This window comes from Cetorhinus maximus, chromosome 22 (assembly GCF_964194155.1).
Source record: "Cetorhinus maximus chromosome 22, sCetMax3.hap1.1, whole genome shotgun sequence".
NCBI lineage: Eukaryota > Metazoa > Chordata > Chondrichthyes > Lamniformes > Cetorhinidae > Cetorhinus > Cetorhinus maximus.
This window is the reverse complement of record NC_135900.1, coordinates 18,162,497-18,175,073: the sequence shown is the minus strand read 5'-3', so window position 1 is coordinate 18,175,073 and position 12,577 is coordinate 18,162,497. Positions and strand designations below refer to the sequence as shown.

At 46.6% G+C, this 12,577-nt stretch overlaps 1 protein-coding gene across 4 annotated transcripts in view; it reads left to right on the top strand.

Annotated features, from left to right (window-relative positions):
* Window positions 1-12,156, top strand: part of tmem117 (transmembrane protein 117) — a 383,404-nt gene extending 371,248 nt beyond the window's left edge. For all 4 annotated transcript variants that reach the window (XM_078567892.1, XM_078567889.1, XM_078567890.1 and 1 more), the window contains 2 exons: window positions 6,517-6,646; window positions 10,611-12,156. In XM_078567892.1, the coding sequence (XP_078424018.1) occupies window positions 6,517-6,646; window positions 10,611-11,302 (822 nt within the window). In that variant the 3' untranslated portion in view covers window positions 11,303-12,156. The remainder of the gene's footprint in view (window positions 1-6,516; window positions 6,647-10,610) is intronic.
* Window positions 12,157-12,577: the final 421 nt, after the last annotated feature.

The following is a 12,577-nucleotide window of genomic DNA, read 5'->3' as shown; positions in this document are numbered from 1 at the left end:
ACCAAAGACAGCAGAAGCTAACTGGAGGTGCACATGCATATCCTAACTCCCTATGGAGGAGACAATACTTGCCACTGTTGGAACGGCCATTGGTGAGGCAGTGACTCATGGTGGGGCAGAAATAATTGAAGATGATGATATGTTCATACCTAATCCAGATGGTATGAGCATCCAAGTCTTCCTCTTCCCATCTCTCTGCACCACAATTTTATCCTTATGCTTTCAGATACTCAAGTGGTACACCTGGCCAGGCAGTGGTCAAATACCATAAAGAAAGTGATGTTGGGGGAAGACCATTACGTAATTTCACACTAGCAGTCACCAAGCTCATACTGACATGGCTCATATCTTAGAGCATTGGTTTTCAAACTGGGGTTCACGGACCCCTGAGGGTCTGCAGAGACCTTCTATGTCTGTGACATAGGGCCAGCTTTATAGGTGGATGACAGTCCAGGGCACTGTGGTAAGTGGTAAGCAAGTGAATAGTGAGCACAGGCATGTTCCGCTCCTTTGTGCTCCTGCTTTACCCCTACTCCCCTAGTGCTGTGATCTGCTTCCGTGATGCTTCTGACCTCTCTCAGCTCCTACTTTCTCCAGGCTCCTGTTGTCTCCAATGCTCTGCACTTTCCGGGCTCCTGCTCTCTCCAAGCTCCTTCCAAGGATAGGCAGGCTGTGCAGCGAGAAGCAGACACATCCATCTCACTGATTTGTGGCAGTAAATTCCTGTCTCCATAAAAGCATTCTCATGACAACCTTTTACCTTCAGCACTTTCATATTATGAATTATTTTTTAAACTCATTCACGGGATGTGGGCTTTGCTGGATGGACCAGCATTTATTGCCCATCCCTAGTTGCCCTTGAGAAGGTGGTGGTGAGCTGCCTTCTTGAACCGCTGCAGTCCATGTGGTGTAGGTACATCCACAGTGCTGTTAGGGAGGGAGTTCCAGGATTTTGACCCAGCAACAGTGAAGGAACGGCGAAATATTTCCAAGTCAGGATGATGAGTGACTTGGAGAGCAACTTCCAGGTGATGGTGTTCCCATCTATCTGCTGCCCTTGCCCTTCTAGATGTTAGTGGTTGTGGGTTTGGAAGGTTCTGTCTAAGGAGCCTTGGTGAAATCCTGCACTGCATCTTGTAGATGGTACACACTGCTGCTACTGTGCGTCATGGTGGAAGCAGTGAATGTTTGTGGATGTGGTGCCAATCAAGCGGGCTGCTTTGTCCTGGATGGTGTCAAGATCCTTGAGTGTTGTGGGAGCTGCACTCATCCAGGCCAGTGGGGAGTATTCCATCACACTCCTGACTTGTGCCTTCTAGAAGGTGATCAGTCTTTGGGGAGTCAGGAGGTGAGTTAACCATCGCACGATTCCTAGCCTTTGACCTGCTCTTACAGCCACAGTATTTATATGGCTAGTCCAGTTCAGTTTCTGGTCGATAGTAATCCCCAGGATGTTGATAGTGGGGGATTCAGTGATGGTAATGCCATTGAACATCAAGGGGCGATGGTTGGATTCTCTTGTTGGAGATGGTCATTGCCTGACACTTGTGTGGCACGAATGTTACTTGCTACTTGTCAGCCCAAGTCTGTATGTTGTCCAGGTCTTGCTGCACTTGGACATGGACTGCTTCAGTATCTGAGGAGTTGCGAATAGCGCTGAACATTATGCAATCATCAACCAACATCCCCACTTCTGACTTTATGATGGAGGGAAGGTCATTGATGAAGTAGCTGAAGGTAGTTGGGCCGAGGACACCATCCTGAGGAACTCCTGCAGTGATGTCCTGGAGCTGAGATGACTGACCTCCAACAACCACAACCATCTTCCTTTGTGCTAGGTATGACTCCAACCAGCAGAGAGTTTCCCCCTTGGTTCCCATTGACTCAAGTTTCGCTAGGGCTTCTTGATATCACACTCGGTCAAATGTGGCCTTGATGTCAAGGGCAGTCATTCTCACCTCACCTCAGGAGTTCAGCTCTTTTGTCCATGTTTGAACCAGGGCTGTAATGAAGGCAGGAGCTGGGTGGCCCTGGCATAACCCAAACTGGGCATCTGTGAGCAGGTTATTGGTAAGCAAGTGCCGCTTGATAGCACTGTTGATGACCCCTTCCATTACTTTACTGATAATGGAGAGTAGACTGATGGGTCAATAATTTGCCAGGTTGCATTTGCCCTGCTTTTTGAGTACAGGACATACCTGGGCAAGTTTCCACATAGCCGGGTTGATGCCAGTGTTGTAGCTGTACTGGAACAGCTTGGTTAGGGGCATGGCAAGTTCTGGAGCACAAGTACTATTGCTGGAATATTGTGAGCGTCCATAGCCTTTGCACCATCCAGTGTCTTCAGCCGTTTCTTGATATCACTTGGAGTGAATTGAATTGGCTGAAGACTGGCATCTGTGACGCTGGGGACCTCCAGAGGAGGCCAAGATAGATCATCTATTCAGCACTTCTGGCTGAAGATTGTAGCAAATGCTTCAGCCTTATCTTTTGCACTGATGTGCTGGGCTCCTCCATCATTGAGGATGGGAATATGTCTGGAGCCTTCTCCTCCAATGAGTTGTTTAATTGTTCACCACCATTCATGACTGGATGTAGCAGGACTGCAGAGCTTAGATCTGATCCGTTGGTTGTGGAATCACTTAGCTCTGTCTATCACTTGCTGCTTGGCATGCAAGTAGTCCTGTGTTATAGCTTCACCAGGTTGACACCTCATTTTTAGGTATGCCTGGTTCTGCTCCTGGCATGCCCTCCTGCATTCCTCGTTGAGCCAGTGTTGATCCCCTGGCTTGATGGTAATGCTAAAGTGGGGGATATGCCAGGCCATGAGGTTGTATACAATTCTGCTGCTGCTGATGGCCCACAGTGCCTCATGGATGCCCAGTTTTGAGTTGTTAGATCTGTTTGAAATCTATCCCATTTAGCACAGTGGTGGTGCCACACAACACAATGGAGGGTATCCTCAATGTGAAGGCAGGACTTTATCTCCATAATGACTGTGCAGTGGTCACTCCTACGAGGACATGCAATGGTGGGATTCGAACCCGGGTCCTCAGAGCATTACCCTGGGTCTCTGGATTACTAGCCCACCAACAATACCACTACGCCATGGCCTCTACGCCATTATAACATTGTAATTTGGATGGGGGTGGGGGTGGCGGGGAGACCATGATTGCATATTGAGCCTTAACATCCGCGGAGTCGATTGCCACTCTGCTCCTACTTGTTTACCTATCGATCTTTTCTCGCCCAGTCTTCCAACCCAGGCCGGGCGAGAACTGCGCAGGGCAGCACACTCCCAGGGCCTTCTGTAAAGAGCTTCAGAGTTGGACGCAAGGAAGCCATCGCTCCTTTTTTACTGCACAGGCTGCTGTAAATCAGTTAGGTTTAAGGTTCAGCCACTTTCAAGCCAGGCAGAAGGTAGGTTTGTCAGGTAAGTGGTTAGAATTTGGGATTGGGGGTTTGGGTGGGTTGAGGGGGGAGGTAGCTGGGCAGTCGGGGTGGGGGTTCAGGGGCTTGTTCAGTCAGTGGGGAGGGCCGGGCAGTCGAGGGAGGTCATGTATTTGGTGAGGGTCAGGCAGTCAGGGGGCTTTCGGGCAGTCTGGAGGTGTTGGGCAGTCAGGTGGGAGGATGGGAGGGTTGGACTGTTGGTGTGGGGAGGGTCGGGGGAAGGCAGTTGGGAAGGGGTCAGGCGCTCAGGCGGGAGGGTCTGGGGGTTTGAGCATTCAGGGGAGAAGGCCCAACAGTCGATGGGGCAGGGCCGGGTGGGGCATCAGGCATTCTGGAGGGTGGGCTGGGCTGTCGGCAGGAGGGGGTGGGGAGGGTTGGGTCAGGCCTGAGAGGTGTAGTCGGGGGCTGGGGGAAGTCCTTTTGGTGGGGGTGGGTGGGGTTGGGGTGGGCGGGGGGGGGGTGGGGAGTCCTACTGTAGGGGGGGGGATACCCATTTGGGGCGGGAGCCCTGTGGGAGGGGTAGTCCTGTGGTGGGGGTAGAGTCCCCTGCAGAAGGTAGTTGGGGAGGGTGGGGTGAGTCCTATGAGGTTTCGGGGAAGGTCAAGGGCGATCTTTTGGGGGGTGGAGACATCTTTAGGGAACCCCCCCTGCCCAGTTAAACTGCCCTGGAGATCGGAAGTTATGGCCCATTATTTGTAAAGGTGTCCTTCAATGAAAAAAGCCTGAGAATCACTGCTTTAGAGGATGGATTAGAGGTTGGGTCTGTGTAAGGTGAGACATCGGGACAAGTGGCCTGCAGCCAGGGCAGGAGGCAAGGATAGTGCAGTTGCCAGCTCGCCGGAATGAGGCTCTTGATCTTGCAGTCTACAGAATAACATTGATGAGTGCACACAATAAAATGCTTGGTGCTTTGGGAAGCCTGCCAGAAAGCTCCTGGTCAATGTCAAGGAGCATGGAAGAGCCCAGCATCAACTGGGCACTGACTTTGCACAAGGTTTGGATCCCATCCTGTCCAGCATGAACATGGTGACAACTTCCATTAGCCCATGATGCAATGTCTGATGGCCAATATCACAGCACAAACAGCAGCCACCCAACATCTGAGTGGAAGTTGCATTGGAGGCTGACACTGCGATAATGCTTACTGACATGCAATCCCAGACTGCTGCCAGCATGTCTGTCGATTATAGCGTGCAGAGTGTCACAGGCATCCAGCAATCCATCCTCCAACAGATTACTGAGATTGCTGAGGTGCCACCCTGTGGGAGAGGCAGTGGCTCTGTAGAGTATGAGCCTGATGTCCTTTCTCAGAAAATAACATTCTTAATCCCACTTAACTATTCCTCCAGTGCCATTGCTGTTGCCTGTCAGTCAACCAGCCCAGATTGCAGGCACCTTGGAAGGAGCAAAATGTATAAAATATCATCAACACTGTCATTTTACAGCCATACATTGTTTCTCACTGAGGTTCAGGTAAGAGACTTATTCCCCAAACACTCTAAGCAAACATGGCCTCCTGCTGAGAGTACTTCATCCTCTCCTTCTCCTCCTTCTTCCAGCATTTAGTCCTACTCTGTGTGACCTTTATACTTCTTCCAAGTCATTGTGTATTCCAAAGGGAGGAACAATGGGTTTGTGCATAAGCCTTAAAGTCAGTAAAAGCTGTTTCAGCATATACTACACCACTCCCTGTAAACCTATGTAACTTTAAACAACTGCAGAAGGCATCAAATACTTGTTGAATCAAAGCAGTAGCCTGAAGAAATCAATCAGCAACTAACCTGTGAATAGTTAATGATCCCCTTAAATAGCCCTGATGGAGGTTCCTTCCTGCTGTTGAATGCATGTTCAGTTATGCAAAGTTAAGAGAGGGCGTGAGTTGCAGGGTTGAGCACTGCTGGTGTCAAGCCAGTGTCACTGATGTCCTAATCTGTCTGCTCTGTATACTTCTGACTTCGGCGTCCGTTCACTGCATGCATGCTAATGGCCTCACCAATATAGCTTCTGGCAAGATTTGCCTCAAAAGGGGGTGGCTATGCCAATACCGCTATTTTGGAACCCTAAGGGCATTTGTAACATCCAAAAAATGATTTCAGGCCCAGTTTGTCAGTGAGGTGACTCTCAGAAGGGGGAAAATATGCCAACATGGTCTCTATGACTCTATGTGGGATTAGAATAGTTAGGTATTTGTTTGACTGGTGCAGTCTCGATGGGCCGAAGGGCCTTTTTCTGTGTTGTAGGCCTCTATGACTCTACGCCCTTATATGGAATTTTAGGCTGGTTTAGGTTTGCATGGCAGTGCTGTACCTTGAACCTTCTTGAGTTTTTGGGAATAATGCACATGGCATATTTAACTGTAATCATGAATGGCGTTGTATCACCAGCTGACATGAGGAGTTTGGTGGAAAGCAGCAGGAATTATGAATGCTGGGCTGAGTGCTGGCATCCCCATTTTGTGTGTAAGCTTCTTATTGTGTGTAAGCTTGTGTAATAAAAATGGGCTTCAGCCTTTAATCAGTTTGACATCTGCTGGCTTGGAAATAAATGGTTCTGACCATTAGGAGATATTAAAAATGAAGAAAATCAAATTGCAGTCTGGTGATTTTAGATTTTTTCAGTGATCCTTGAGGCATGTGTTAAACATTTGAAAACCATAATATTGCATAATGCACAAATATGCTGAAAAGACAATAAAGTTATGGTTTCAAATAGAATGGATTGGTAGATTGGTACTTTGGGCTAAAAATCCTTTGTGTCAGTGTCATATAACGTTGCATTTATTGAGCCAGCAGTATAATAGGTTGATGATAATATATGACAGGGCTTGCGATTCAGAAAGTAAAAATGATTCTGTTTCCATTATATTTTACAATTCAAATAAGTGATGTCTTGAGGAAAAACAGGTGCGTAAGAAAACGAATGCAGATTTCACAACAAAAGAGATAGGTCAGCTCATATTTTAACACGTTTAATACAGGAACCTTATGGCAGTAGGTTTCTCATTTATCACTAAGCTATATTATACGGTAACTAGTTGCTGAAAAAGTTGTGCTTTCTTTCTGTTAGGATTGGGAGTTTCCACAGTTTATGGAAAATTTGGAAATCAACCTTCCTGGTCTTCCCACATCACATATTCACTTAAGACTGCCTCATTTCCAGAAAATATTCAAGAAAGAATACCTCATTTGTATAACAGGTGAGAGACATAAATATAACAGGTGAGAGACATAAATATCGATAAAAGAATTTATAATGGAACTGTAAAAGTTAGGACAGAATGCATGAGTTTAAATGGGGAATGAATTATGTCTGTGTGCCTTAGTCCGATTATTCCTCACTGTGCTAACCCTACTTCACCTGAAGATTATGGCTATCCTGACTCACTGTGCGCGACACCATGAGAGTTGACGAATATTCTAGTAAAAAAACAAAAACGTTGCAGAGCAAATAAATGTTAAAAGTCTTTTTACTTTTCCTTTGCCACCTTTTGCACCTAAAGATATTTGCCTGATGCAGAAAGTTATCCAAAGATAAATCATTTTCTTAGTAACTAGGAAGTTCAAAATCATACTTGATTTAGTTTGAAATCTGGGAAAGGAAAGTGATTGGGGTTTAATATATAAAAGCAAAATACTGCAGATGCTGGGTATCAGAAATAACAACAGAAAATTCTGGAAATACTCAGCAGATCTGGCAGTATTTGTGGAGAGAGAAACAGAATTAACTTTTCAAGTCTTGCCTGGATGGGTGCAGCTCCAACAACACTCAAGAAGCTTGATAGCCTCCAGGACAGAGCAGCTTGCTTGATTGACACCGCACCCATCACCTTGAACATTCACCCCTTCCACCACCGGTGCGCATTGGCAGCAGAGTGTACCATCTACAAGATGCACTGCAGCAACTCACCAAGACTCCTAGACAGCACCTTCCAAACCTATGACCTCTACCACCTAGAAGGACAAGGGCAGCAGATGCATGGGAACACCACCATCTGCTAGTTTCCCTCCAGGCCACACACCATCCTGACTTGGAAATATATCGTCATTCCTTCGCTGTCACTGGGTCAAAATCCTAGAACTCCCTCCCTAATAGCACTGTGCATGTACCTACACCACATGGACTGCAGTGGTTCAAGAAGGCAGCTCACCACCACCTTCTGAAGGGAAATTAGGGATGGGTAATAAATGCTGCCCTAGCCAGCGACACCCACATCCCATGAATGAATAAATTTTAAAAAAGTCGATGACCTTTCAATTTTTGATAAACACGCATGCTTTTGTAGAAAGTTTCATGCATGGTCCTTAACTCAATTAGAGACTATAGGCATAACATTCATGCCACTGATTACCCTCCTGGGGGCTGTGCGTTGCACTGCCATTTGCTTCTGGACAGCCTGCATGGTGAACCTCCTTGCGAAGGGCACTCCCACTTGCATTCCCTGCGAACACTGGAAGCAGCTGAACTGGTACTATCCTGATATTTCCCAGCCTACCGGCTGATGTGATGCCCATTGTCCCAGGTCCATTCAACTAATTTGTGCATCAGTCACCTAAGATGAAGTGTTCAGCTCCAAGGGGAGCACAGCACCAGTGTTCTTTGAAGGGCCAGGCACCCAGCTGGCAGATAGGGTAAATTTGAAGAGCTTCCGCTATCGCCAAGTGTCTGAAAGCGCTGTGGAATGTTTTCGGATGTGTTGCTGCATCCTCACAGCGAGGGCAGAGAACTTGGTGACCTTTCCACACAAAGGCTGCAGCCGGATCAAAGCTGCAGTGCCTGTAAGCTGCAGTACAACAGTGAGGTGGAGTGCAGGTTGCAGAGAGGGCATGTTCTGCATGATGACCTCTGCCAACTTGGAGCAGGATTCCACCTGCTCCTTGACATTGACAGGAGGCTGCCTGGCAGGCTGCCTATGCACCCAGCATCTAGGTGTGCATGTACTTTCAGCGCTCTCCTGCATGCGACCCCATTGAGAACTCATCTGTGACCCTCCCTTTGAGTGAGCTGGCACACGAACCATGCTTTTCCCCAGGTCTGGCTACAGCCCACTCATGGCTGATGGCTCACCACACACTGATGCCAACTCGATGTTAGCCTGCAATACCTGAACGGGTGGCTGTGAGTGAGCGCTTGATCAATTGACAGGGCCTCTTCGTTATTGTTGTGCTGTTGTTCTCTGTCCTTTTCTTTGGGCTGCAGTAGCTGGGTTTGCAGCAGTTCATGGGTGCCTGAAACCAAAAAAACAATCAGCAGAGGAAGGCTGGGGTGAGAAAGCGAGGTGAATTGGAAAGTAGGGGGTCCATGGTCGCACTGTCAGCAGCTTGTTTGTCACGCCAGATAGCAGGATGACAGTGAGCTGGGAGCTGAGAAGAGGCATAAAGGCAGGAACATACCATCATCTTCAATGCTCTCAGCAATGTCGGATTCTGTTGCTCTGTCAGTCAACTCCATTGTGTGGAGACTCAGGAGATGCAAATGTCCTTGTGCTGCTGCATTTCTGCTCTCTTCCCTTCCAATGTGTGCCACTTTGCCCCGCAAGAGATAGGGCAGAATGTCAGTGACTGTGTCCCACTGTGTTTGGGTTTTGTGCCTGCCATTGCTGAATAGCTGGAGGTATTTGGACGCAGCAAGAGGTGGGTGTAAGGCTGGCAGCACTGGTGGGTGGGTGAGGGTGGGGTGGAGTATCTGAGTGCCGGGGGCTGGTGTTTGCTGCGTGATGGGGATGTGGTGCGCTGAGCAGCGTGAGGGGGTCGGTGGTGTGGTGGGTAGGAGATGCCATGTGCAAATTATTCACTGGCCTCGACAGCCTGCATGAGGTCATTCAACTTCTTCTGGCACAGCTGCCAGATCCCGGAGTCCAGGGGCAGAAGTTTTCACTCAGCAGACGGGCACGCGCCCGACCCACTCGAGGGTGAAATGATCGCGTTGGCGTCGGCCGAGCGTGCCAACGCCAACATGCAGTCACGCGATAGTTGTTGGCAGGCACACTCCACCGACAATTAAAAGCCTGTTAAGGCCATTAAGTTACCAATTAACATAATGTTTTCACTGCCCGTCCAACCTTACGGTCGGTGGGCAGGCGAAAAGGCCAAACGGCCTGTGCATTTTTTTGGAAACCTCATCCACGGGCGGGATGAGGTTTCCAAAAACAAATAAAAATAAAGTAAAAACTTTAATTTTTCATTAATAACATGTCCCTGCTCATGTAACAGAGTCGCAGAGGGACATGTTTTATTACGTTTTTATTTAAATTTTTTTTTATATCTCTTCATCTCCCTGAGGCAGCTCCGTGCCTCAGCGAGATTATGCAGCACTTACTCACGCGCATGTGCGAAGTTCACGTTCAGCCCGCTCGCACTCTCCACCCCCCTCCTGCACAGGCGGTGTTCAGCGCTGCCGCTCGCGTTTTAGGCTGGGTGGGCCTTAATTGGCCGACCAGCGTGAAATCACGGGCAGCGGTCAGCTTCCCGGCTGCCCCCGACCACACCACCGAGCACCCCTGTCCAGAGCAAAATTCTGCCCCCAGTGTCCCTTGACGTCCCTTATCACCTGCTCCCAAATCCTTCTGAGTGTGGTTCTTGAGGATCTCCTGAATCCTGCACAGCCTCCCCTCCTGTCCACCTCCATCACCAACAACCCCAGCACCCCCATCTGTGACCCTGGGGCCCTCTTTCTTCACTAGTATTTCATTTTACTCATTTAGATTTGCAGCAGTAATATTCAGCAGCAGCCTCCTGTAATTCAGTGCAGCTTCTTTTTAAGAGGGACAGATTTCCTTTAAGAGCAGAGGGCTAGTTGCACCACGTGCAATCAGCTCAATGCTGCTTGGCTCTCTACTGAGCACAGAGGCAGCCAGCAGCACAAGAGCCATTCAGCCCAACACAACTGTCAGCTAAATGAGGTGGCAGCACCAAATTTACATGTTGCTTACCTCCGCCACTGGAACCAGCATGGGGAGATCATGAATTGCAATCCCACACCTGAAAAATGGAGCATAAAAATTTTTAGCCTTATACATTTTACATAGACAAATTGTCTTACTGCCCCGCCACCACAGTCAAAAGAAAGAGAAGTACTGTTTTGTGTTGTGTGAATTTTGATGACAATTCATGGACTAAGCAGAGTTTTCTAATTCTTACAATATTTATCGCATCTATTTACAGGTAAATGGTTTAACTATGGCATTATCTTTCTTGTATTGATTTTGGACCTGAACATGTGGAAGAATCAGATATTTTACCAGCCACCTGAATATGGCCAGTATGTCGGGCCTGGGCAGAAAATCTATACAGTGGACGATCCGGAGTCATTAAAGGATTTAAACAAAAGTACTCTAAACTGGGAATGGCGATCAACCAACATTAACCCTCTCACTAACAGGACCTATGCCCAGAATGACTTGTTTTTGCACAGCAGGTATATTGGTGCCAGACTTGGTGTTAAGTGTCTTGCATTTGTCCCAAGCATCTTGGCATTTATCTTGTTTGGGTTCTTCATCTGGTTTTTTGGAAGATTTCAGAAAAGTGAATTAGTTGAAGACAAACAAGATAATCTGTACGTAAAGATCAAGAAGAAATCGCCATCTGAATTTAGCAAAGATTTAAATGAGCTTGCAGAAGGTGGACACAAATCTGTGACTGTAAAGGATGAAGCATTGATGTCCACAGGGACGGAGGTGGCAACAGCTACTGTACACGGTACAACCTCTACTACTTCTGAAGACCAGGACACTTTCCTCAAGGATTCGCAGGGCAAAAGTGTGCTTGAAGCAAGGCCAGACAATGAACACATGTCTCCTGTTGTTCTTCCTGATCCATCAGCAAAAAAGTTACCTGACACACATGTTCAAGTTTAAACTTAAAATAAGCACAGGCCTTAAGCAAGATTTTAGCTTTTCATTTTTACACATTTATAGACCTTTCTACAATTAGTGTTACAGTGTCATTTTGACTTAAAAATTACTGACCTAGGTTTAAAAAACAAACTAACTAGAGTATGTAGGTGGTGGTCCTGCAGTGGAGGGCAGAAATCGCTTTTATTTTTGAAAAGCATATTATTGTGCCTACACCTAGACATCCCTTTATGTCTTGCCTTTCACAATAGCACACGGTTTATGTCAATGCTGTATTAAATTGTATGGTAATAAAGTATTCATCTCTAACACAAGGGTAAAATGATAAATACCGTACTAGTTGTGCCTTGAGAAGTTCCATTTTGTACTGTTGTCTCAAGGAATTTTATAAAATCTTAGATTTTCACCTTCACAAAACAAAAACATTAGTAGTTCTTGATTCTCTGATGGGATTACTCGAGAGACTGCCAGACCTTTGCTCATGTTATACTGCGTTCTTCTGAGGCTGAAATTGGTACTGGAAGTTCTCTATTTATGAATAGGTGATTCCAATGCTTAATTGATTATGGCGAAGATGGTATTGTCAGCTGAACGACACATGCAAAAAGCGCTGTTGATTAATTTTTTAGTTCTGATGAATTGGCTGCCTGCCAAAGAAAGCTGTGAAGGTGATGGGGAGGGGACAATACTGCTCTGTGTGGGCCACTGTGTACAAAGAGGATATATCTCACAATCTGTATTTCACAATCAGAATTGCATTGCAGTAGTGTATACTAAAGCACAAACATCTGACTGTATTTATGTATGTAAAAATACTAACTACCTACAGATGTAGAATAAATGGTGTAATCCTTTCAGCTTATGTCCATTGTTTTTTTGCAGACAAACTGAGTATCAGTAATTATGGTTTATAAATGTCAGCTATTTTGATGCACGATAATCTTTAAAAATAAACACAGCTGCGTGTTTAAATGGATTTTCCGGCTGTACCACTATTGCCAACTTTTTGCTTGTGTTCTCTGTCGAATTCGACAGCAGCTATCCTTCCAGCTTTTGGTTTACAAGTTTAGTGGAAAGGAAGGCGTAAAATGGTACCTGAGATTTTCCCTCGGTTACATCTGCTCATCTCGTATTTGTCAAGCCTGATCTATCAGTTTGAACATGAGAAGTATTATATTCATATTGCAATTAAGCAACTGGTTAGATAGAGACTAATGAAATGAGTTAGTTTAGAAGATGGAAATATAAGCTCGTAGTGAGATACTGATGGCTACTGGA